Source organism: Suricata suricatta, chromosome X, assembly GCF_006229205.1.
Source record: "Suricata suricatta isolate VVHF042 chromosome X, meerkat_22Aug2017_6uvM2_HiC, whole genome shotgun sequence".
In the NCBI taxonomy this organism is placed as follows: domain Eukaryota; kingdom Metazoa; phylum Chordata; class Mammalia; order Carnivora; family Herpestidae; genus Suricata; species Suricata suricatta.
In genome coordinates, this window is record NC_043717.1 from 96,791,212 (window position 1) to 96,817,325 (window position 26,114).

General features: G+C 43.1%; 1 protein-coding gene and 1 pseudogene across 1 annotated transcript in view; one reads left to right on the forward strand and one right to left on the reverse strand.

Annotated features, from left to right (window-relative positions):
* ADGRG4 (adhesion G protein-coupled receptor G4) overlaps positions 1 to 26,114 on the forward strand; it is a 98,277-nt gene that overhangs the window by 71,217 nt on the left and 946 nt on the right. Inside the window, exons 15-22 of the mRNA XM_029930531.1 lie at positions 2,784 to 2,829; positions 4,662 to 4,765; positions 7,444 to 7,565; positions 9,726 to 9,994; positions 14,304 to 14,382; positions 17,065 to 17,345; positions 22,779 to 22,880; positions 23,802 to 23,969. Coding sequence (XP_029786391.1) covers positions 2,784 to 2,829; positions 4,662 to 4,765; positions 7,444 to 7,565; positions 9,726 to 9,994; positions 14,304 to 14,382; positions 17,065 to 17,345; positions 22,779 to 22,880; positions 23,802 to 23,969 — 1,171 coding nt within the window. The remainder of the gene's footprint in view (positions 1 to 2,783; positions 2,830 to 4,661; positions 4,766 to 7,443; positions 7,566 to 9,725; positions 9,995 to 14,303; positions 14,383 to 17,064; positions 17,346 to 22,778; positions 22,881 to 23,801; positions 23,970 to 26,114) is intronic.
* On the reverse strand, positions 1,487 to 2,584 carry LOC115284282 (annotated as a pseudogene).

A 26,114-nucleotide genomic window follows, 5' to 3' on the forward strand; every position in this document is an offset into this window, starting at 1 on the left:
CTAGAAGACCATATGGTACAGCATATTTTTTCACAGGTCTGAATTCTAGAGGGAAAGAAGGAAGAGTGGGAGAAGGAAGTAGTAAAAAACAGATAGCAAATGGACCATGTTAGATGGGTAAGATCACTCCATTCCAGCAGGAGCCCCGGCCCCCCAAGCAGCCACCAATAACCAATTTCTCATTGTCTCTAGTTCCCTGGACACTGTAGGAGCTGGTGAGGCCCCAGGAATGCTCACAAGGCCTAATGAGCATGCAGCTCAACTTTGTATCCATAAGGCTTGATCTCAGCTGTGAGCTCCAAATCCCAAAGTTCCACGTGGAACACTTAGCCCACATCAGACCTGCACTGACCATCCACAGCCTCCTCCTGGGCTGTGGCAAATTCCTATGTTTCCAAATATCGTGTGTGTGTGTGTGTGTGAGTGTGTGTGTACACATGTTTCGTTTTACTGTGACAAAGCATCATCTTTCCTTTCCAGTGAAACAAAAAGAAAATTTAAAAATAAACAGGACGAAAATTGTAATAACAAATGTCAATTCCAAATATGATCTTACAGGTTCTCCTGATTCTCCCATCAAATGGCAGGGCTCAAGTCATCATTAGGAGAGAATTTTATTTTATAAAAGTATCATCTTCAATCGCAAGGATGTCTGTTAAACATCACAAGTGAACATGCCAGAGGACAAGCCATGATGTCAGAATGCCCACATAACCCACCTGGATGTCTCAAACTAACCCTTTGCTGACCTTCTATATTTAAAAAAAATGTTTATTTCTTCATTTTGAGAGAGAGAGAACATGAGCAGGGAAGGGGCAGAGAGAGAGAGGGAGAGAAAGAGAAAGTCCCAAGAAGGCTCTGTGCTGTTGGTGCAGAGCTTGACGTGGGGCTTGATCTCATGAGCCACGAGATCACAATCTCCGCCGAAATCAAGAGTCAGACGCTTAACTGACTGAGCCAGCCAGGCACCCTTGCTGACCTTCTATAACCCCACTTTTTAAAGTTTTTTTTTTTTAAACACGAGAAAGTGGACAGGTACATGTTGGTAAATGCTAACTGTTCATATTCACATAGGAACACTCTTATCTCTGAGCCCAATATACAGAGAAAGGAAGGGGAAAGCTAGAATTATATGTCCTCCTACACAGAGGCCTAGCACCCTCCAGTCTCCAGTGGAGCTAGGGAGGCAGAAAATTTTTCTATTTTCCCACAGAGCATGGTGGTGTTGACTTCATCAAGTCTTTGTTGAGATGGGAAGGGATAAAATTTAATTTGGAACAAAAAGGGCTAGAGATTATTTTCCCACAGTATTATGCTCAAGGGATTTCCCCCCAAAATAAGTTGAGAACCATGATACAAAAGGGGAGAAAAGAGACTTCAAGAAACGGGGCAAATGAGCACAAGAGGAGGGGGGAAAAAGACTGCAACTTTCTTCCAGGGACTGGAGGAAATTTCAGAAGCAAGGTTGGAATCCATCCTTGTTCCATTAGTCAGCTTTTCCTTCTTCCTCCTCCTCTCCTTCCTTCCCTTCATTGTCATCTTCATCTTCCTCAACTTCATCCTCCCCTCCTTCATCAATATCTTCCAGTCCTTCTTCTTTTTCATCATCATCTTCCTCTCCTCCTCCTCCTTCATCATCCATATCGGGAACCAAACAGTGCTGTCACAGATTTGGCCAAATATCATCTTTGATGGCCCCTCCAAACTCATCTGCATCTATGTCAGAATGGTCAGTAAACCAGGTGAAGAAACTTTCTGATTCCTCATGCTGTTGCTTCCTACTGGCTCTATTCTGTGTTTGACTTGAATGTTTTGTCAGATCCTTTCTGAATTTCCATTTGATTTCAGTGGCCTTGGAATATGGATCATCATTCTTGTTCAGATGAAATTCTGTGGAAAGAACTTTATTTTTGAAGTAAGGGTTTTCATCACAGTAAAAATCTAATCTATAACCTGATTTAATATCTTCAAATTCTGTTACTTCAACTCTTGTCAGATAACGCAGCATGTCTTCTGGGGTGCCAGGGTGGCTCAGGCAGGTAAGCATCCAACTCTGATCTCAGCACTGGTCTTGATCTCTGGATTGTGAGTTCAAGCCCCATGCTGGGCATGAGGCCTACTTAAAATTTTTTTTATAAAATAATGTAGGATCTCTTCACCCTCCTCCCCAAGCAGTGCAGACACTGTGGATGGTTGACAGATGCCATTATCCCCCAAATTTAGGATTTTGGTGATCAATTCCAACCTCTTCTGAAACAATGGTTGGCAGAATTTGTTATATTCCTGTTGTACTTTCAAAATCTCCTCACTGGCTTGTTCAGAAGTGTGTCTATTTCATTTTGTACTTCATCAGTTCATCTCCTTGCTGCTCTTTTTCTCCCTCTAGCAACTGTTGAGGGGTTGATGTCTTCTTCAGCTTGGAGGCAGGAGACAGTATCTTTTTCTTCCTTTATGGTGGGAGCAAAGACTGGCTTTGGGAGCTATGCTGTGAGAAAAGTCCATGAAATAAGGGCAGATGCACATCTGGAAGAAGCTCCTATTGCTCCTATTTACCAAGTATTTTAAAGGACACATACCAGACCATCATGCAGTAACATGTTGTTTTCTAACTTGTCAACCCCAAGTCACCGGGGGTTAGTCTTAAAACCAACTTGCAAAGGGTCCAAGTATGTGTGTCTCTATTGTTTGAAAAAACATGGAGAACAGAGCAGTTGTATATGGTTGTCATTGTGTGGTAGATATCACAAGGAAAGGTGTTTACCTCTGATTTGTCTTTTTTCTAGAATTATGATCAAGTTCACTGTGCCTTTTGGGACTTTGCAAGTCACAGTAAGTATTTTCTTTTCTTTTTTTTCTTTATTTTTGAGAGACAGAGAGAGAGGGAAGGGTCAGAGAGCTAGCTGTCAGCACAGAGCCTGACGCAGGGCTCAAACCCACGAACCATGAGATCATGACCTGAGCCGAAGCCAGACACTTAACTGACTGAGCCACTCAGGCGCCCTGACAATATGTATTTTTCTTAGCAAGCTTTGTCTTCAGCTCTCAATGAGACTTTGCCCCTGACCATTTTCCTAGTTGGCAGTTGGATGAGAGGGAGCTGCACTGCCTCACCAGACCCTACAGAGAACTCTGACTGATGAAGATATGACTATGAGTTTTATATCTAGTTAGGGCATGGGAGGTTTAAAAAAAAGCCCTTTCTTTTTGATAAGAGACTTATTTGGGATTAGAAAAATCATGCAGCTCAGGAATAAGGAAAATTGGAAGACCTAGTGCAGAGTAGCATTGAGCTGTTTGAAACAACTTGAGAAATGAACACCTAGCTTTTCATCTGTGATTTTCCATGGAGATTTGCAACATCTACTATTTCTTTTCTCCCCTCATCTCTTCTAGACTGACTGTGTGACCTTGGGCAGTCTATTGGGTCTCTTGGGGCCCCAATCTTTTTATATTTTCATTGAAGGGATAAGACTTCCTGGTTGGTCTCAAAAGGTCCTTCCTGCTTGGCTGGGTATGCCTCATTGGGGACAGTAAGAGGAGTTGGTCATGCGGATTGCAAAAGGGGCTCCTCTTAGGCTTGCCCTCTGCATTGGAATCACCAGGGATATCACCAAATCTCCAAGTATTCCCACCCAGAATCCATTTTCCTGGAATTCCAGGAATGACAATGTGCCCCTCTGCCTAGGAACTTTTCCCTTGAAATTCCGGGAGAAAAAGGATGTCCTCCTCCCATTTGACTCCTCGGGATGTAGGACTACCAATCTTTTCCTACCACAGAGATGGCATGTCCTTTCCTGGTCTTCTCCAAGTCTCCCACGATAAGATTCTTGTAAAATGATGAACCTTGACCCCAACAGCCTCAGTAAGTTAGTCTGCATGCTCATTAGTGCCAGTTGCCAGACTTCTCCAAGGTCACCCTTTGCCCCCCACCCTCTGTCCATGGATCCAGAACCTCTAGAATCTATGGAGTTATTCTGGATAGACACATTTTAATGACCCTTAGCTGCCTATTTTATGATAATCTCTTGGGTCTAGTGCTACACTGGAGGTCTTACTCTAGATCTGGTCTAGTATCTGAGACCTACAGGTTATGGAGGTGTGAGGGTTGGTTAAAACCCTACATGAGCTTAGTAGTGAGAAACTAGGGAAGTGCCAAGTAAACCAGAGCTCTCTAATTGGCCCTAAGGAGCGACAGACCATGATCTGGCTTGAACTGATTGTTTGAGATGTCTATTCTGGGGCCACCGAACAGACCAAAATGTCAGCCTATATTCCATAGCTCATGTCCTTCAGAACTTTCTAGATCTACCTATTTCCTATTTGTGTTACTTAAGAAAACAGTTCTTACTCTGTCACTACAGCATGGTGGCAGGACTGTTGTTCATGATTAGAGCTTGTCCTAATCTCGAGCAGTAATCTGTAGAAGTTTCTGCGCCAGAACAGTAAGTGAGAGCCAAAGAGGGTATGCCACGCATGAAGTTCCTAAAAAGTCAACTTCACCTATTACACTTAATTTAATTTCAATGTTCAACTATACGTCTATCTTATTCTCTTAACAAAGAATACTAATTATAACACATTCTCGGAAGGTGCCTATAATGAAAAGTTAAACATTTCTGAGAAAAAAAAATTGCTTTGAAATTCCCTTCTGTCTCCTGCAGATGGGCAAGGTGGATGGAATTCGTCAGGCTGCAAAGTAAAGGAAACAAACGTAAATCACACAATCTGTCAGTGTGACCACCTCACCCATTTTGGAGTCTTAATGGTGAGTTGTCTCTTAATCACTCTTTGATAGAATTTGGACAACTTTTATTAGATTACAGACCAGAAATATGAGTGGAAACTGTGACAGAAAAGTGGCATGCAAGTGGGAAAAAGCCCCCTCTTTGTCCACCCAAAGTAAAGCAGATTGAAACAAACATTTATTTCTTCTCCTTGTAAAAGTAATAAATGTCTGCTTCTCAAAATTCAAACATGACAGGAAAGGTCCCTGTAATCCCCCTCCCAGGAAAGCACCACATTTTCTTTTTTTTTATATAATAGTTTATTGTCAAATTGGTTTCCATATAACACCCAGTGCTTCTCCCCACAAGTGCCCCCTACCATGACCATCACCCCCTCCCTCCCTCCCCCTCCCCTTTCAGTCCATGGTTCGTTTTCAGTATTCAGTAGTCTCCCTTGATCTGTGTCCCTCACTCTCCCCAGCTCTCTTTCCCCCTTCCTCTCCCCATGGTCCCCTGCCAGGTCTCTCCTGTTAGACCTATGAATGCAAACATATGGTATCTATCCTTCTCTGCCTGACTTAAGAAGCACCACCTTTTCTTAAAGTTTATTTATTTATTTTTGAGAGGGGGGAGAGGCAATGGGGGTGGAGGGAGAGAGAGACAGAGACAGAGACAGATACAGAGACACAGAGAGCGAGAGGGAATTCCAAGCAGGCTCTGCGCTGTCAGCATGGGGCCAAACACGGGCTTAATCTCATGACTGTGATATCATGACCTGAGCTGAAATAGAGTAAGATGCCTAAAAACTGACTGAGCCACGTAGGCATCGCAAGATCACCACCTTTAACACTTTTATATACATTCTTTCACAATCTTTTCCTATGTGTATATTAATATATGTTTTTATTTTAGAAAAATGGGATCAAATTATTCAAATTATTATTGCACTAATAATACAATAGGACACCTTTCAGGCAAATACAAACCTGTCTGCTTCAATTTTCAAAATATCTTTATAGAATTCTCTTGTGTGGATTTAACACAATGAATTTAACCAGTCCCCAATAGATAGGCATTTTAGTTGTTGCTGTTTTTCTCCATCATGAACAATGCTGTAAGACACATTTTTACTCATTTATCTTCTAACATGGGTGTAACTATTTTTCTAGGATAAATTGATGGAAGTAGAATTGCTGGGTCAAAGGGCATCATCATTAAAACTTTTAATTGTCAGACTGCAGTGTAGGAAAGGTCTATTTTTTTTTTAATACTTGTGGTACTGAACCAAACAAGAGCTGTCTGATCACATTGCATATTCAGGCTTAGAGTCTCAAAATCATCATTAGTTAGTTAACTCTTAAATCTCCTTAGTTCCCTATGGCCCTCTCTAACACCAGGACTTGCTGAGGTCCCTTCAAAATGGCTCGCAAAGAGGTGCCTGGCTGGCTCGGTTGGAAGAGCATGCCACTCTTGATCCTGGGGTTGGGAGTTTGAGCCCCACGTTGGGCATAGAGTTTACTTAAAAAAAAAAAAAAGAACGGAAAATAATGGCTCTCAAATGTGTTCCTTCTCCTCTACCCCTTTCTGAGTAGTTATCTGAATGTGTTGTGTGCGAGTTGTTTCTCCTACTAATGTAAGCTTCTTGAGGTCCTAGTGTCTAGTTTATATTTCTTTTCTCCTTTAACCATGCTTATTTAACAAAGGAGAGGTGCTCCATTGATACGTACTGAATTGTAAGAATTATGTTTAGTTCTTTCCAAATTGGTTACAACACTACAGTGGGGACCAAAAGACCAGGCTCACATCCCAGCTCTGTAACTGACTACCTATCTGATCTTGATCAAGTTGGTTCACATGTTTGGACCTTAGATTTGTCTTCTGAAATGGGAAAGGTGGGAGTAGACCAAAATTTCTTATCCTTGGCACTATTGATATTCTGAACCAAATAATTCTTGGTTGTGGGGACTTTTCTCTGCATTGTAGGATTTTTAACACCATCCCTGACCTCTGCCCACTAGATGCCAGTAGCACTTTCCCTGGTTGTGACAACCAAAAATGTTTCCAGACATTGCCAATGTGCCTGGGAGAAAGGGGATATTGCTTCCAGTTGAGAACTACCAGGGTGGACCAGTGCTTCTTAATCTTTTATGATTAATAAATCTCTGTAACTGTCTGAGGAAAACTGCGGACCTGGTGTCCAGAAAAATGCACACCTATATTCCTATGATTTTGCATGCCATTTCCAGTCTTCGATGGTCCCCGGGGAAAGAAATTTCTGGATTGTGTGATCTCTAAGGCCCATTTTGTCTCCGAATTTTATGAAAGCTATGTAAGGTCTAAGGAAAAGCAACATTTTTCAATGTTCTGTGTCACGTTTTTGGGACGCTTAGTTCAAATAATGATTCACTTTGCATCCCAAATTAACATTGGTTATATTTTAAGTGTGGAACATATTACTTACAATAAAACAAGGACTAAATGTTCTTCCAGTGCTGTTGATGGCTGTTGAGGCTCTCCATGACCTGTACACAGTCAGCTGCACTAAGCATACTCAACAAACAACATACAGTCTTATGTGTATCCATCCACATAGTCTGGTTTTATAAGCACTTAGCACAGATGCTGTATCCTGAGAACCTCCTGCTAGTGATCCCTGGAAGTCTTTTCCCATAAACGTGCTCTGGAAAATGTATAAAATACAACATATTGCGTTTCCTAGGATTTATCCAGGTCTGCAGTGGATGCAGTGAATGAACGAATATTAGTGCTTATAACATACGTTGGATGTGGAATCTCCTCCATTTTCCTGGGAGTTGCAATGGTGACATACATAGCTTTTCAGTAAGTTGATAAAGTCTTGCTCTGAGTAAGTTTAATTTGGTTTCGTGGATGCTGTTGTCATTGGAACCATGTTAATTTCATAAAATGTTCCTATTCATCACAATAAGAAGAGGTCAAATCCATTAGATTATTTAGTTGAAAAAAAAAAAAAACCCTAGGAACTCCTCTAAAAAAAGAGAGTGAGAGAGAGACAGAGATTGTAATAGAATTTTTATAAAGCAATACAAAAACACTAAGCATAAAAGAAAAAGTTGATAAATTGGACCTCATTGAATTTAAGAACTTCTTTTATCAAAAAGCATCATTAAGATGGTGAAAAGGGAAACCACAAATTGGGAGAAGATATTTGCAATGCGTATGTCTGACAAAGGACTTTTTGCAGAATGCATATGAGTATGTGTATGTATGTATATATATGTATATATACACACACACTCCTACAAATGAAAAAGATAGACCATGCAATTAAAAGTAGGCAAAGGATTTGAGCAGGCACCTCACAAAAGAGGATATCCAGGTCTATCCCTAACCCTTACTCAAATGGCTAAAAACCATATGACAAGGATCTCAACATCATTACTCATCAGTGAAATGTTAATTAAAACCATAGTTATATTTCTATATACCACCAGAATGGCTAAAATTAAAATACTGACAAGAGCAAGTACCAAAAAGGCTGTGGAACAACTGGGACTCTTTAAAGTATTTTTTCATGTTTATTTATTTTGAGAGGGTGAGACAGAGTGAGAGAGCAAGAGAGAGAGCATGCACAAACCGGGAAGGGGCAGAGAGAGAGGGAAAGAGAGAATTCCAGGCAGACTCCACACTCTCAGTGCAGAGCCATGAGGCTCGATCCCACAAACTGTGAAATCATGACCTGAGTTGAAATCAAGAGTTAAACTTAACCAACTGAGCCACCCAAGCGCCCCTCAACTGGAAGTCTTATACATTACTGGTGGGAATGCAAAATGGCACAGATGTTTTAGGAAATTCCTTGGCAATACCTACTGGAGATGAATATACACCTAGCTGTTGACCCAGAAACTTCACTATGAGAGAGAAATGAGTACATGTGTCCACCAAAAGATATACACAAGAATGTTCACAGCAGTTTCATAGTGGCCCCAAATTGGAAACAACCCTAATGTACATTAACAGTTGACTGGATGAATAAATCGTGGTATAGCCATAAAATGGGATGCTTCACAGAAGTACAAAAAGAATGAGCTGCTTCTGCACAATAAAACATAATATCTAAATCTAATAGGCATAGAGTTGAGCAAAAAGGAAGCCAGAAAAAAGGGTGAGCATACTACATGGTTCTAGTTACATGAAGTACTAAGTACAGGCCAACCTAAATCTGTGGGGACAAAAACTAAAATATTGATTACTTTGACTGTATGTATGTACACGGGGTGGGGGGGTGTGATTGAATGGGAGAAGGAATGAAGGAGCCTTCTGAGATTTGAAAATATTCTACCTCTACAGAAGAGGTTTGCAAATGACATGCCTGATAGGGAGTTAGTATCTAAAATATATAAAAAAAAACTGGGGCACTGGCTGGCTCAGTTGGAAGAGTGTGTGACTTTTGATCTCAGGGTCGTGAGTCAGAGCCTCACGTTGAGTGTAGAGATTACTAAAAAATAAATAAATAAACTTTAAAAAATTTTACAATACAATGGTTTAAAATATATATAAGAAACTGATACAACCGAATACCCCAAAAAAACAAATAATTCAATTGGAAATGGGCAGAAGACATGATCAAACATTTCTCAAAGGAAGTCATTCAGATGGCCAACAGACACACAAAAGGATGCTCAATGTCACTCATCATCAGGGAAATGCAAATGAAAACTACGGTGAGATGCGACCTCACACCTGTCAGCGTGGCTAAAATCAACAACACAAGAAATAACAAGGAGATCAAGCCTGTAGTCTGCTAAAGGAGTGAGGATAGAATGGTAATATTTCAGAAACTCCTGCCTTCCTTGTCCCCAAGAGAAAAAGACAAAGAAAAGAAAGAAACAAACAAAAAAAGAAATAAAGAAAGAAAGAAAAGGGGGCTGCTTAGCAGGGAGGGATTAGTAATATTCCTGTTAGCGAAGGTCATTAAAACCAGAGACCCTGACTAACTAAACACTGTGACTTTTCTTTTAGCAACCTTCGAAAAGATCATCCTTCCAAAATCCTGATCAATCTGTGCACAGCACTACTGATGCTGAACCTGGCGTTTCTGGTCAATTCCTGGTCTGCATCATTTCAGAAGGCGGGACTGTGTATCACAGCTGCAGTGGTGCTCCATTACTTCCTGCTCGTTTCTTTGACTTGGATGGGTCTGGAGGGGGTCCACATGTATGTCTCTCTGGTCCGAGTCTTCAACATCTACGTTCCCAATTATATCCTTAAATTTTGCCTAGTTGGTTGGGGTAAGTATATCTGCCATTGGCCTTGATGTCTCTGTTTTAAACCTTGTGTGTATTTCTAATTCCAGCTTCATCAGACATATTCCTCAGGACGAAATTCTGGTATTAACATCAGTAAGGGATTAAGGATTGGCTCACTGGTGTGAGTTTTTGTTTGTTTGTTTGTTTGTTTTGTTTTAAGGAAGAGGGAGGGAGAGAGAGAATCCCAGGCAGGCTCTGCACTGTCAGTGGGAACCCCATGTGGGGCTCAAACCCACAAACAGTGAGATCATGACCAAAACCAAAAAGTCAGATAGATGCATAACCGACTGAGCCCCCCAGGCACCCCTCAATTCAACTTTTCACCTCTATGGTGAGGAATTGCTCCCCAGATACTTGTCAGCACCTCCTGGTGTACTCTGCTAAATGCAGCACCTACTGCAGTGAACCTGTCAGATTTTATCCTTCCCCCTACAGAAGTTAAAACGCAACAAATACTTATTGATGTAACAGCCAATGCTTACTTGTATGGTAGTCCTTAAGTAGGCGGTGCTTACATGTGTCAGATGCTGTTCTACGTGTTTTGCAAACTTACTTAGCACTCATTACACCTCCATGAGACAGATTTCATCATTACAACCACTCACTGGTGAGGACAGTGAGGCACAGAGACGTTAAATAATTCGCCAAACTGCACACGGCTAGTAAGTGGCAGAACTGGGATTTGAAGCAGAGATCTGGCTCGAGTTTGGACACGTAACCTCCGTGCTGCTGTTGAAGGGACAGGGAAAGCACTTGCCAAGTGGGGAGGGGGACGGGGTCAGACAGGCCCTGATTCCTCTAAACATCATGGCGATCGCTGTCACTGCTCCCCTCTGGAAGAAGCCAGAAATGGAACGCAGCACGGATCTTCCCTAATTTAAATGCTATTTCATTGGTTTGCCGTCCTGTATTTCTGACACGGTTAACCCAGCTTCTCTCCCTTCTCCTTGCCTATTCAAACCAGAGTTTGACTTCAGAGAATTGTTGGAGACCCAAAAGATGTATATTAAGTGGGATCCTCAGGAGGATAGATTTTATCTCCCACCGCCTCTGCAGAGACAATCACTTCCCAATTAGCGACATCCTTTTAATGAGCTCATTAACATAGCACACACTTTCATTGGCTACACAGTCAGTGCTATTATCCATGTTAATATCAGGGAGCAGAGACAGGCAAATATTAAGCAAAGCACAACCTACGGTTGTTTTAGTACATGTTGGAATCCATCAGGAGCACGGAGCCGAGAGCAGCCCGTACCCCCTTCCTGTGCCTGGAAGTCTTCATGTCAAGTCAACCAAGAGATTGAAAAGTGATATGGAAGAGCCTTCTTGGATAATCCCCCACACAGATAACCGACAGATGGCCAACAGTAAAGGGACTGTAAATAACACTCGGTCCTGGGTTTTCTTCTCTCTCTTGTTGCCATCCTCAGCTTCCTTTTCAGCCCCTTGCTCCTTCACTTGCTCCTTAAGAGTTGGTCTCCAGAGCTCACTTTTCTCTCCGATCTCCTTGGTCCACACACACTTGCTGGTGTGCCAGGAGAGGCAGGACAGGCTGCGGCTCTGCTCGCAGAGGCAGGACCAATTTAGGGAGTGTCAGGCAGGCACCCAAGCCAAGGCCATGGCCTGGCTGGCTTCACGGGTCAAGGTGCAATAAGCTACTTTGAGATTCAGTTGATCACTTACGTAGACAGGGAATGGAAGAGTAGCTAAAGGTGCCGGCTCCCAAGGCCTTGTCCCGCACGCTGTAAAAGAATGACGAAAGGGAACAGATGACTACCACACGTGTGGAGGGACTCCCTGTCGCTGAAGAGGCAGCTCTGAGCTGAAGTTTGAGGCTCTGTATCTTGCAGCTCTGTTCTGAGAAGGCAGGGTGCAAAGCCCATGACTCCTCCGAACCTGGGAGGGACGAGAAAGTGTCTTGTGACAACCCCCCCACCCCGCCAGGAGATAGAGGGGCAAGTAGGGGATGGCCTCAGAGCACCTCCTCACAGGCCTGCCCCTGCGGTCTTCTCAAAGTCACACGGGCTCACAAGGTGTGCTGCCCAGATTCAGATCCTCTGCCAGCCAAGCCATTGGCCTGCTCTGCAACCTGTTGAAAAGATTTTACTCCTGTATTGAAATCCCTGTCCAGGGCAGTAGATCAGTCCCCATTTTTTAATAGCCATCTGGTATCATTTTGTTTATTAATCAATATGTTATTAATTTGTTAATTACAAAAGTGTAAGCACAGCTTGTGGACCATCTCACGACTTCCATTGTACCTGTGAGACCTCCCTCCGTCCCTCCTTTCCGGCCCCTGACAGATTAAAACAACTTCTTTAATCACAGTGTGGTGGACACTCAATGTCACGTGAATTTCAGGTGTGCAGCATAGCAATCGGACGTGCTGACCGCGCTTGCGGCTGCCATCTGCCACAGGACAGCACTATTGCCGTACCATCCACTACATTCCCGATGCTGTGCCTTCCATCCCTGCAACTTATTCATTCCATAACTGGAAGCCTGTCCCTCCTACTCTCCTTCCCCCATGTCGCCCCTCCTCCAACCTCTCCACTAGTTTGGTCTTTGTATTTATGGGTCTGGGTTTTTTTCCCCCAACTGGTATTTTTGTAAATATCTACATCATGCTAGGCACTGTGCTAAGTGTATGATATATGGATCAAAAGAGACTGTCCCAGGTTTCTCAAAAAATTAAAAATAGAACTACCATATGGCCCAGCAATTGCTGGGTATTTATCCAAGGGATACAGGTGTGCTGTTTCAAAGGGGCACGTGCACCCCAATGTTTACAGCAGCGCTATCAACAATAGCCAAAGTATGGAAAGAGCCCCAATGTCCATCGATGGATGAACAGCTCGAGAAGATGTGGTACATATATACAATGGAATATTACTCGGCAATCAAAAAGAATGAAATCTTGCCAGTTGCAACTACATGGATGGAACTAGAGGGTATTATGCTAAGCAAACTTAAAGAAAGACAAATTTCATCTGACTTCACTTATGAGGACTTTTAAAAAAATATTTATTTTTGAGACAGAGGGAGACAGAGCATGAGTGGGGGATGGGCAGAGAGAGAGGGAAACACAGGTTCTGAAACAGGTGCTGAGCTATCAGCACAGAGCCCGATGTGGGGCTCAAACCCACGAACTGTGAGATCATGACCTGAGCCAAAGTGGGACACTCAACCGACTGAGCCAACCAGGCGTCCCATATGAGGACTTTAAGATACAAAATAGATGAGCATAAGGGAAGGAAAGCAAAAGTAATATAAAAACAGGAAGGGGGACAAAACATAAGAGACTCTTAAATGTGGAGAACAAACAGAGGGCTGCTGGAGGGGTTGTGGGAAGGGGGATGGGCTAAATGGGTGAGGGGCATTAAGTCATATATTCCTAAAATCATTGTTGCACTCTAGGCTCACTAACGTGGATGTAAATTTAAAAAGAAAGAAAAAGAACAACAACAAAAAGAAGACATAATAAACAAACAAAAAGGGACTCTCCTGTGTCTCACAGAATCGGACACTGGAGGGTTTTTCAAGATGCTTAGTTAGCACTCTGGGATTTAGAACAGCCTTGCAAAGTATCTTACAAAACTGCTAACATGTGTGCAGGTGTAATGCTCTTACTTTAGGAGAAATACATTGTTAGAAATAAAGAACTCATTTAAATTTTGCAAATGTACATGAAATTGGACTTTTAAATCCTGTGTCTACACTCACATCACGTTTGACCACTTCGACTGAACTGATTGCTTTATTATAGTCTGGCTGAATAGACTGGTCTTTAGCTGGTCGATCTAGTCAAAATGTCAAACTAGTAACAAGTGTGGAAACAGCTCCCCTGTCGAAAAGCTGTAGCTGATCTCTTGTGCCCTTCCTCCAAGGTGACCTAGACAAAAAAATTCCCGGGAACTAAGGAGCTCTATGGAAAAGGAGAAAAAAATGGCAGCCCACATCATCTGGGAAGAAAAGCTTGCGATGAACCTGCATTCCGAGCTAGATACTTCTATCGCCAAGTTGATTTTTTGGCACTTAAGCTATTTTTAATAACCAGTGGGCGTTATATTGGAGCCCTTGGCATGCTGTTTAGTTTAGCAGATTGGAGAGTTCTTAGAAATGTTTCACTTGGAAGAATTCACAAACATTTTGCAAACAATGGTATTTTGATGCCCGCATATCTGTGGCTCATTTAAACAGTGTCTCGGTGTATCAGGGCCCGCAGTCAATGACTGGGACCTCTCCTCACTTCCTAATGGGATAACTTTGGTTTGCTTCCCTACTCTAGGAATCCCAGGGATCATGGTGACAATCACACTCAGCGTGAAAAAAGATCTGTATGGACCTCTAAGCTCAACGACTCCATTGTAAGTGCCAGGTGGTGATGCTTTTGTCCATCAGGGGAGGTGTTCTGACCTGCTGGCTTCAGTGGGCAGAGTTGGGACTCAGCCTCAGCCTTTTTGGCCTTAATGCAGTTGTGGGCGCACTCATAATGGTGGGTGGCCTGATCTCTGTATGACCTCGGGCAACTTACTTCACCTCTTCCTTCCATTTCTTCCACTGGAAAATGGGAACAATAATGTTTTTGCTGTCAATGTAGCATGCAAATCAAGATGACATCATGTATATAAAGTGCTCAGCATGGGGCCTCTTCCATAGTAAGGGATACAGAACCGGCAGCATTTATGATTAGAAAGCTCACAGAACTTGGAAGGAGTTCTAGTGGCCACTGTAAGGAAATTTTCCACCTGTCCACAAAGGTCTCCCCTGAAAATAACCCCACTGCTTTCCTTTGTAAATTGGCTCAGCTTTGTTGTCCTGCTGTTTTCTGTTCTTCTTTTAAAAAAGAATTTATTTTCTTGTTTGAGTACAGTAGACACACAAGATTACACTAGTTTCAGGTGTATAGCTTAGCGATTTGACCAGTTTATACATCATGCTGTGTTCATCATCTTTTTTTTCTTTTTAATGTATCAGCACAATCTCTTTGACCCTCTCATCCACAGCCCCAAGAAGGTAGCCATTTATTTACCTTTCCAAAATCTTCTTTTATAGGCACATAGCTAGTTACCATGTGGTTCTTTAGATGGCACGATTTCATTTCACGCTTCTGATTGTTTTTTTTTTTTTTTTTTAGTGTTTATTTATTTTTGAGGGAGAGAGCTCACACGCGGGGAAGGGGCAGAGAGAAAGAGGGAGACAGAGGATCTGAAGCAGGCTCTGCACTGACAGCAGAGAGTTCAATGTGGGGCCTGAACTCATGAACCATGAGATCATGACCTGAGCCAAAGTCAGACGCTCCATCGACTGAACCACCCAGGCGCCCCCTAGTTGTTTTTTACTTGCCCAGATCCATTTTCTTTATTGTTGCCTCTCAAGTTGGTTTTGTTTTGTTTTTGTTTTTGTTTGTTTTTACTACAGATTTCCTCTCCTGCTGGACTGGAATCAAATGCAGGAGGTCTGGACCCCCAGACTCCTCCATCTTTCTTATTGAGATGACAGTTTCCAGAGGGTCAGCATGATATTGTTGTCTTCAGCAGATGCCTTCTAATTAGCATTTCTTGTTACCTTTTCTTTCTCTCTCTTTTCTCCTCCCTTCCATCTCATCTCCTTCTGCGTCCTTCCTCCATGCCTCTTCTGTGGCTTAAAGGATCTCCACTGCCTATCTAATAGAGAGTCTTCTTCAAAGATCAAAAGTAAAAGCAAAACCAGAGCAAAACCAACTCCACTCCTGAAAAGAGCCCTTTCATATGTGAATTGGTTAGTAAGAGGCAGAGTTCTCTGAGAGCTTTTTTTTATAATTATATTTTGAAGAAGTAATACATGCACATGCTACAAAACTCAAATGTACAAAAGGATAGAGGATGAAAAGTAAGCCCCACTTCCAACCCCCAGCCACACAGTGTTTCTCCCTTAATGCAACTCTTATTATCAGCAATCAGATCTGTATAGATATTCTCTTGCACACTCTGTTCTGGTAGACGTACACTGTTTGGTGCTAAACAATATGTCTTAGAGACGATTCTGTATCCGAACATGTACTGCTGCCCCTTTTCAAATGTCTTCTATAGCTTCATCTAAGGCTGAAGATGATGATCAGGGAACCCTAAGTATCAGACTCCATTAGGGCAATCAAATGTCTTTGTCCTTCCTCCCTCCCAACACACACACACACACACACACACACACACACACACACACAAACTCACACACATGAAAACAACTGCACCAACACGAACGATATAATCACAAAGGATTTTCCTGGTTCTGGAAAAGATATCATGGCTAAGTTGACACACAGTCGATTAGTAAAGCTCGTTTGTGTTCAAACACCAAAGGCACTGCCTCTAGTCATTGGAAAGGTTATTAACTGAAGTATCTGTTCATACAAATTATCACATATTGCTTCTTCAATAGAAACAGTAGAGCCATTCATTAGTCAATCCAGCGGCCAATGTTCCCTTTTGTCGACCAAACCTGAGCCGGAGAGAGCTTTAACATACACATCACATTTGAGCTCAATACGACCAGAGCTGCTGTCCTTTAGTTGCATTTTCATTAACACGGATGGTCTTATCACTGTTGGATATAGCATTCCGAAAAGCCAGTCATTGCCCGTGTCCTTTTACTGTGATATTTATCATGCAAAGCAGAATTCATCCTGCAAATAAAAGCTCAGGTGTAAGGTGGGGGAGCAGGGTGGGGGGGGCGGGGAGAGCCACTTTGGAGGAAAATAGGAAATTTGTTTTTTTTGCTGTTGAGGAACAGAATAGCCTCCTGGAGATTTGGACTGATAAGTGCTTGCACATCCTCTAGGGTGTCTGGCGCTGGAAACAGCCTTGGGTTGGGGCTCAGGAGATTGGGGTACTTGCCCCACTCTTGTGCCCCCAGTGAGCATGAGTGAACTCCTGTCCAACCGGTTCCTCTCTCTAGGCGCAGACCCTTTCGGGTGAAATAAAACCAATGAGGTGATCCTCAGAGTCTCACTGAAAAATACAAGTTTGTGTTCCTCTACCTGACAATGGCCTTGTCTTCTTTATCTCTTCCAGTTGTTGGATTAAGGATGATTCTATCTTTTATGCCTCAGTTGTGGCGTACTTTTGCCTCATATTTCTAATGAATCTCTCCATGTTCTGCACTGTTCTCGCTCAACTGAATTCCGTGAACTCCCAAATTCAGAGGACCCGGCGGAGGATGATCTTGGGTGACCTCAAAGGCACAACAAGCCTGACGTTTTTACTTGGCCTCACCTGGGGGTTTGCCTTTTTTGCCTGGGGACCTGTGAGGATCTTTTTCTTATATCTTTTTGCCATCTTCAACACGTTGCAAGGTAACTTATGCTTCATTTTTTTTTTAGTGTTTTATTTATTTTTGAGGGAGAAAGAGAAAGCATGAGTAGGGGAACGTCAGAGAGGGAGACACAAAATCTGAAGACAGGCTCCAGGCTCTAAGCTACCTGTCAGCACAGAGCCTGATGTGGGGCTCAAACCCACGACCTGTGAGGTCATAACCTGAGCCAAAGTCGGACGCTCAACCGACTGAGCCACACAGGCACCCCAGTAACTTATGCTTCTTTGTCCTTTCTGTGGCTAACCAGGCCTCCACCAAAGCTTTGCTGGTTTGGAAAATCATCTCACCTTTTGGGGATTGAAAGGAGGAAAACAATTGACAGGCAGCCATTGGAAACGTTCACTAGACGTTAGGACTTCATTGGATGAGTGCCCTCTTACTTGGGGATATAGAGAAAAGCCCAGAAAGATAATTCAACCCCAGCTAGTTGGCAATGTTTATCTTATTTATTTGTTTATTTATTTTTAGTGTTTTTTTTGTTTTTATTTTTGAGAGAAAGAGAGACAGTGCGAGCAGGGAAGGGTCAGAGAAAGAGGGAGACACAGAATCTGAAGACAGGCTCCAGGCTCTGAGCTGTCCGCACAGAGCCTGATGCAAGGCTTGAACCTACGAACCATGAGATCAAGACCTGAGCCGAAATCGGATGCTTAACTGACTGAGCCACCCAGGCACCCCTAGTTGGCAATGTTTATATCGAACACTGACTGGTTCTACTGTCTATGATCTTCATCGCATCAATATATTGTGTTCCTACGTGTACAGACGCGTACTTGCATGGACATTCTGAAGTGTGGAATCCAGTTGAATGTACCAGATAGTAAAAACATTCAACTTTTGACCCCCTAGGCTCTGGCTACATCAGAGATCCTAATACTGTGGGAAGGAGCCAGGCTAGGAAATTGGAGAGTCACGAAGGAATGAAGGTGAAGCACAAACAGCAGTGGGCCAAGGCAGAGGCCAAGGTTCTAGTGTTTCTGCAAATGGACCTTGGAAAAGTCACCACGACTGGTTGAATTAGATGATCTAAGCTAATGTCTCTATAGCTCTTTCATTTCAAACTGAGTTTCTGGTGAATGGAGCAAATGGGGATGAAGATAGGCCAAACTAGGGATCTGGTTCATCTATCCCTGAGTAATTGTTGATGTTCATTTTAACCTGACTTGGTCTATGAAAAATATTGGGCTGGGCAGAGGCACGCAGAATGATTTCCTGGCAGTCTTAAAATCTGCTCCATGTTCTTCTTGTCCTCAAGTCCAGTCCAGTTCATTTGAGCTACTGGGGCAGCTGTGAGTAAACTCAGGCAGTGTGTTGGGTTAGGGTCTCCCCTACTGCTCTTAATGATTTATCCATTTTCATACACCCCTTTACCCAACTCCAGTCTACTGGTGATGCATAGGATTCTCCAGCAAGGGAAGAAGTTTGGGAAATGCAACAAATTATATTGCTCCATTCTTAAACCAGCACGATATACATGATCATGGTAAGAAGTTCTGAGGCATTCTGCTGGGGAAATGAAAAACTTTAAAATTTATGTTAATCTAGCATTCAAATAACCTCAGAACACTTTGTCACATGGTTCTTAACCCCTGAGGAATCTTGGGAAATATGACTAGGTATGTAGTGGCTCTATGCCAGGCATTTGCAAGGTGCTGCTGGCAGTCGGGGGAGCATCCTGAATAAGGCACAATTTTTGTTTCATGTCTCCCAATTCAAGAAACCATCTCATTTTAGAACAATGGAGTGTATGGGCTGAAACTTTCTGTCCCACCAGATTCTTCCAAGCATGTTCTGATCGAAATGTAAAAAAACACAAAATGCCTTGGTGTAGAATGTGTGCAGAAGTGGATTAGGCATCGGGTGCCTGGGCAGATTTCTCCCTCATCAATAGCCCCCACCCACGAATTCTGAGGAGAAACGCACTCACCCTATGGCAAGAGGGGTTAATGGGGAAGCTGAGAAAAAAACGAGAAAGCAAAGCAGTTTAGAGCTTAAAAAGCAAGGAGGGGTGTTTTCAAAACAGCAAATGTTCCACTCCTGCAGTAGAAAGAGAAAGTAGTATCTAAGCAGGAAGTCTCCATGGCTTAGAAGCAGAATCCAACGGGGGATCTCCTGAGGACTAAATCCGAGTCCCACAGATCCGGCATCAACAGAGCCAAGCTGTCTCTGTCTGTCAGATACGCTTCGTGTCAATCAAGCACCAAGTGTTTCCAGTTCCCAGTCCTGCCTCACAAGATTGAATGTGCCATCTTGCAGAGAGGGGGTTGCAGAGCTCTGAGTTTCCAACTCAAGTCACACACACACATGTACACACGTACACTCAGACCAAGAATGCGGTGAACCAAGTGAATGAATTAGCCACTTAAAAGACAGATGGCAAAGCTTGCAATTCTGGCTGGAGGGGGGTGCGCTGTGGTCCGGCGAGGAAAAATTATGCACCTGATGAGCAATTTCCAAAGGAGGGACGCACAAATAAAAATGCAGGTGACAAAAACCTGACATCTTCCCTCATGCCTGTGTTCTAGTGAGTAAGCAGATCAATCTGTTATTGGAAAGGAAAGGGAAGTCTGTCAGGCAGCGAGAGAGAGCAGGCAGGCAGCTCATTGGCATTCACACAATAACCTTTAAGTCTGAGAACAAACTAAACTCTGTGCAGGAAATCAGATCGGTAATAGGTGCTCACTGTCACCATTGCACCTCCTTGATGCTGAAGCTGGAAGAGTGTTACGTGCTCTGAGACTGAGGTTTGCTGCCCCGCCTTCCAGGCACTTGCTGCTCAGAAGGAGTGAATGCTGCTCGATTCAACAACCACAGTTGTTTGGTTACATGGAGATAAAGCCCTTGGGGGAGTTAGAGAGACTTGTCATTCCGTTTAGCCTCCAGATTGCTGCCTCCCACCTGGAATCAGAGAGTCTCGGGGCTGGGGCTGGGGACCGAGATCGTCCCAATCCTGCTTCCCTTTGAGTGACAGGAAGTCATGTGCCTCTCCCTGAAACTTTCCAGAGACCAAGAACTCACCCTTCCATAAAGCAGAGCATTCAACTTTTCTCTCTTTTTTAAATTGAAATAGAGCTGACATTTAAAATTGTGTAAATTTAAGGTGTACAGCATGTTGGTTTGATACACTGATATATTGTGATATGATCACCATTGTAGCTTCTAATTGGCTCCGCATCTCATCTGGGTCACCCTTTCTTAAGGGTAGTGTACATAGGGGGGTTGTTAAGGCCTTGGGCTCTGAGTATATAAGAGTCTCTTAACAAACTGAGGGTTGATGGGGGTGCGGGAGAGGAGAAAGTAGGTGATGGGCGGAAGAGGGCACTTGTTGAGATGAGCACTGGGTGTTACATGGAAACCAACTTGACAATAAACTATGTTTTAAAAAATGACCTTGGGCTCTTCAGCCAGACTGCCTGCATTTGGTCTTGACAGTACCACCTTAATATTAGACCTGGGACTGGGTCCAATCTACTAGACTTCTTGGACTCCGAAGTCTCTCATCTGTAAAAATGAGACAAATAGCATAAAGCCTGTGATACAGTCATTACTTACTAAACACTAGTTGCGATGTGTTACCGTGTGGTCGTGTTGTGGCCCCTCCCATTGCTCCTGGTTTTAACCTGGTCACCATACAGAACAGGCCTTGTCCTTTTCACAATAGCCCCTTCAGATCTGTAACTATAGCTACCATCTCTTTCCTCCCTGTGTTCCCACTCCAAGACTTCTCTATTCTTGAGCACTTCCATTTGTCAGCATTATTTCAAAACAAAATCCACCAAACTGAATATGGGGCTGGTAGGAGAAAGAGCCAAACTAGGGCAAGATGGCAGGAGATTCTTACCCGCCTCAGCCAAGATTCTTTACTTCTGTGAATGCTGTAGCTGAAGTGGGCTGTGGGGGTATTTACCTTTGGCTCACCCTCAACTCGCCACTAGGTCAGACAGCTTGGATCCATTACTAATCATTTAGGTCAGCACAACTGGCTAGAGGGGGGGCAAGCCAAACCTTGTATAGAGAACGAAAGGTTGCAAACTGCACTTGGGACAAAAGAAAGATTTTGAGGCCCAAGAAGATATTATGATGGTTGTGGGAAAACTGTGAGAGTTTGTGAATGGAGTGCCCTGGAGTCCAAGTCAACAAACATTTGCTGGGCTGTCACACAAAGTACTTGGAAGCGAATACAGATGCAATATGAAGATGAAAAGACTTTACAGCCGGGTGGAGACATGGACAGTACATCAGTACATGGGGAATGTGGCCACATGTAGCAAACTGTACAAGGGCCAGAGGGTTATATGAGCTCAGAAATGGAAAGGATGAGCTCCAGTTTGAGGTAGTTGGAAAGGCTTTGTGGATGAAAAGACACTTAGCCTGGGCCACAAGTAAACATCAGGCTGCTGATGGGAGTTATTTCTGCCAATTCCACCTCCAAACTTTAAGAAACCCAATTGGCCCTCCAGAGCATTTCCAGCAGGATAATCCCAAGTCCTACTTTTTTTCTCCCAAGGAGATGTTTTAGAGGATGGGGATGAGAAATTGCCAGCTCTGCTGGTGGATACCATCAGCTTCTCTCTATCCCACGTTCAAGGACAAAATCAGGGCTTGCAGTGAAAAATGACGCCAAATTAATGGTTTTCCACATGTCACAGAGCATGCATATTAGTTATTTATTGCTGTGTAACAAATTACTCCCAAATTTTAGCAGCCTAAAACAATGGTGCTTATTATCTTACCCAATTTCTGAATGTCAGGAGTTTAGGAGCAGCTTAGCTGGGTGCTTCTGGCTCAGGGACTCATGATGTTGCAATCAAGGCTGTCAGTCAAGGCTGTAGTAATGTGGGGACTTCATTGGCTCTGGAGAATTCGCTTCCAGGAAGCCTCACTCACATGGCTGTGGACTGGAAGCCTCAATTCCTCACACTGTGGGCCTCTCCACAGGACCGCACCCTGTCCTGAAGATAGAACACTGGGATTCCTTTGGAGGGAGTAATCAGAGATTGAAAAAAGCCACAAGGTATTTTATAACCTATTCATGGAAGTGACATGCCATCCATCACTTCTGCCATATTCTATTGATACAGTGTGGCAAGAGACTACACAAGGATACAAATGTTGGGATATAGGGATCACTGACAGCCATCTTGGAAGTGGGCTTCCATTGCAGAGCCAATGTCTCAAGCACTAAGATAGACAGCAGCCCAGGGGGAAAACTGTGGTTGATACAAAGTCTTGATAGAGACCTTCTTACCATCACTACCTTTGAAATGGAAGCTAGAAAGATGAGCTCAGAAAGCCATAATGGCCTTGGGGTTTCTTAGGAGGAATATCTATGGTGACAAGAGTAGACCTGGGTCTGGGTGTTGGTGACAGCTAGTGAAAGAAACTGAGAAAGATTGACCTTCTTCTTTTGACTTAGGATTCCTCATTTTCGTGTTCTACTGCATGATGAAGGAGAGTGTGCGGGAGCAGTGGAAGATACACCTCTGCTGTGGGTGGTTACGACTGGATAACTCTTCTGGTAAGATGCCAGTTTGGGTAAGGTTTTAATTTTATAGGTTTTATACAACTGATCTGATGAACGTGTCACCTGACTTTAGTGTATAGAGCCTCAGCATCAAAATGGAGGCTGTTTCCAAGTCATGAATATGATTTCTACTTTTGTGCTGAAATGAATGAAGTCAAGTGAAGAATGTGATTTGGACCATATTTTAACTCAGTGAACCTTCTCTTTTGGCCCAGATTCGGTACATTGATTGTCCTTGCTGTCATCTCAATTTTAATTCAATTAAAGGAATGTTGATGGAGTGCCCTTCTGTGTTCCAGGCCCCGGATCACAGGGGCTTTCTGGCCCAGAGCCAACAGTGGGTTGAGTGGATGTGGGAAGCCAGGAGTGATAGTGGAGGCAGGAGAGACCAGGCTGGGTGGAGCGATGGCCCATCCTGTACAGCAAGAGATGTGGTGGACCCTGATGTTGCCTCTAAGAATATCTCCAGTCCAGGAAAACTTATTTTCTATGTATCAAAAAGGCTCTTCCATCCAATTAAGGCAGCTTCTCTCAGTCTCAATGCAAAGCCTAGTCTGTTTCTTTTAGGGAAAGCAAGTGCTTGAACTTGAAGATTCTATAAGTAGCACAGAGATCTCCCTTTTTATACTGGGCATGACAGTAACCCGCTAGTCCCTGTACTGGGCTCTAGAGAAGGAAGACATCCTTGGTAAGTGAATTAGCTCTGTCTGTATCATACATTACAGTATAAACTTACTTCTCATAACTTCATAGAAAAGCTGACCCCTTGAGGTACCTAGAACAGACGCTCTGTGCTTTGAACATTACATTGTTAACAGGATTATTGAGATACAATTTACACAGCATTAAATTCACCCATGTTAAGTGTAGACTTTGATGAGTTTTATGTTTTCAACTTTCCTGGTTTCATTTCAGATGGGGACAGCAGGTGTGGGCTAAACGTTGGGCACAAACAAGAGAGACTGAAGAAAACCTTCCAGCACAAAGTGTTGACACCATCCTTCAAGTCAACTGCAACAAGTTCTACTTTCAAGTCTTTAGGCTCTGTGCAGTGCACTCCTTCAGAAATAAGCTTCCCAAATGGTGAGAGAAAATGACATGTTGTCTATACTTATATTCCAGAAGTATTGAATTAATGATCACATACATGGTCTTGGGAAATACTTCTTCCTCAAAACTAAAGACACACTTACATGTATATTCCTGGCTGGAGAAATGTGTATAGAAGCACCTAGTGAGGGATGCCTGGGTAGCTCAGTTGGTTGAGCATCTGACACTTGAATTCAGCCCAGGTTATGATCCCAGGGTCATGGGATTGAGCTCTGCATGGGGTTCTGGGCTGAGTGTGGAGCCTGCTTAAGATTCTCTTTCTCCCTCTCTCTTTCTGCCCCTCCCTCTCTGCTCATATTCTCTCTCTCTCTCTCTCTCTCTCTCTCTCTCTCTCTCTCTTTCTCTCTCTCTCTCCCCTCTTTCTCTGATAAAAAATAAATTTAAGAAGTTTTAATACTAGTGAACTTAGTATCTGCAAATCTGGTGGATTATTAGACTAAGGTGGGAAGGAAGAGACAGAAGGTCAAAATGAATTCATGTGTAATTCAAAAACTATTGTCAAAATAGTCAAAGTATGAAAAGACCCCAGATGTCCATCAACTGATGAACAGATAAAGAAGATGTGATACACACACACACACACACACACACACACACACACACACACATACAGTGGAACATTACTCGGTAATTAAAAAGAATGAAATCTTGCCATTTATAGCAATGTGGATGGAACTAGAGGGATTATGCTAAGTGAAATAATTTAGTCAGAGAAAGACAAATATATGATTTCACTCATATGTGGAATTTGAGAACTAAAACAGATGAACATAAGGGAAGGGAAGCAAAAATATGATAAAAACAGAGAGGGAGGCAAACCATAAGAGACTTGAATACAGAGAAAAAACTGAGGGTTGCTGGAGGGGTGCAGGTGGGGGGGTGGGCTAAATGGGCAAGGGGCATTGAGGAAGGCATTTGTTGGGATGAGCACCGAGTGTTATAAGTCAGTGATGAATTACTACATTCTATTCCTAAAATAATTATTACATCATATGTTAACTAACTTGGATTAAAAATAATAACTGTCAGAGACTGTTAAAGCCAGAAGAAACCTTAGACATTGTCTAGTGTGATCCCCTCATTTTCCAGATGAGGAACATTAATCAGGGGAAGAAAAATGCCTTATGGACACTCACTCACCCTCAGCAGCAGAACTGGGGCCAGAACTCAGGTCGCCTGGCTCTCAGGCTAGTGCACATCGCACGCCACCAAGAATGCCCACTGAGCTGCATGACATTCTTAGATGCTCAACTTCTTCCATAGGAAGCCACATTTCTAGGTACAGAGACAGTTTTCGAGGTGGAGCTGGGTATTGGGAGGGGACATGTAGGGAAAGGATTGATCTAAAGACCCAACGTGAAGAGAATGGCATAGGGGGCAAGAACATAGGTGCTCAAGCACAATGACCTTTGCTTGCCTTCCTTAAGGACCAAAATGGATTCTGGTTCAGAGACACAGAACCCCTTTGGAGGCCTGGCTGTAGTCATTCTCCCCTGCCCCCTTCTCAGTGCTGGTTGTAGAAGCATCTGATCCACTTGCATTTTTCATCATGTTGGCTCCATACAGCAGTTGTATTTGCAAACACCGAAACCAATCTGGAGTCAGCATGGTGGGTAAAAAAGTAAATAAAGGCACCAATGGGTGCCTGGCTGGCTCAGATGGAAGAACGTGTGAATTTTGATCTTGGGATCATGAGTCTGAGCCCCGCGTTGGGTGCAGAAATCACTTAAAAAACATAATAATAATAATAATAATAATAATAATAATAAGGAGAAGAAGAAGAAGAAGAAGAAGAAGAAGAAGAAGAAGAAGAAGAAGAAGAAGAAGAAGAAGAAGAAGAAGAAGAAATTTGAAAATAAAAACACCAAACTTGGAGTCAGAAGGCTTCAGTTCAAGGCCCTGCTCTGTCACAAACTTTGTGACCTCAGGCACAGCACTCCTCTACGCAGAGCTATATTCTCTCTACCTTACACATTAGGAGGAAAAGATGGATAATCACCAGAGTGCCTACCAGCTTCAGAACTATATGGGGCACATTGTTTTCCAGTTTAGGTTGGCTTGACCAGTTAGCATATGGTCACAGTCTCCATCTCTGTGTGGGAAAGTTGGTACATATGA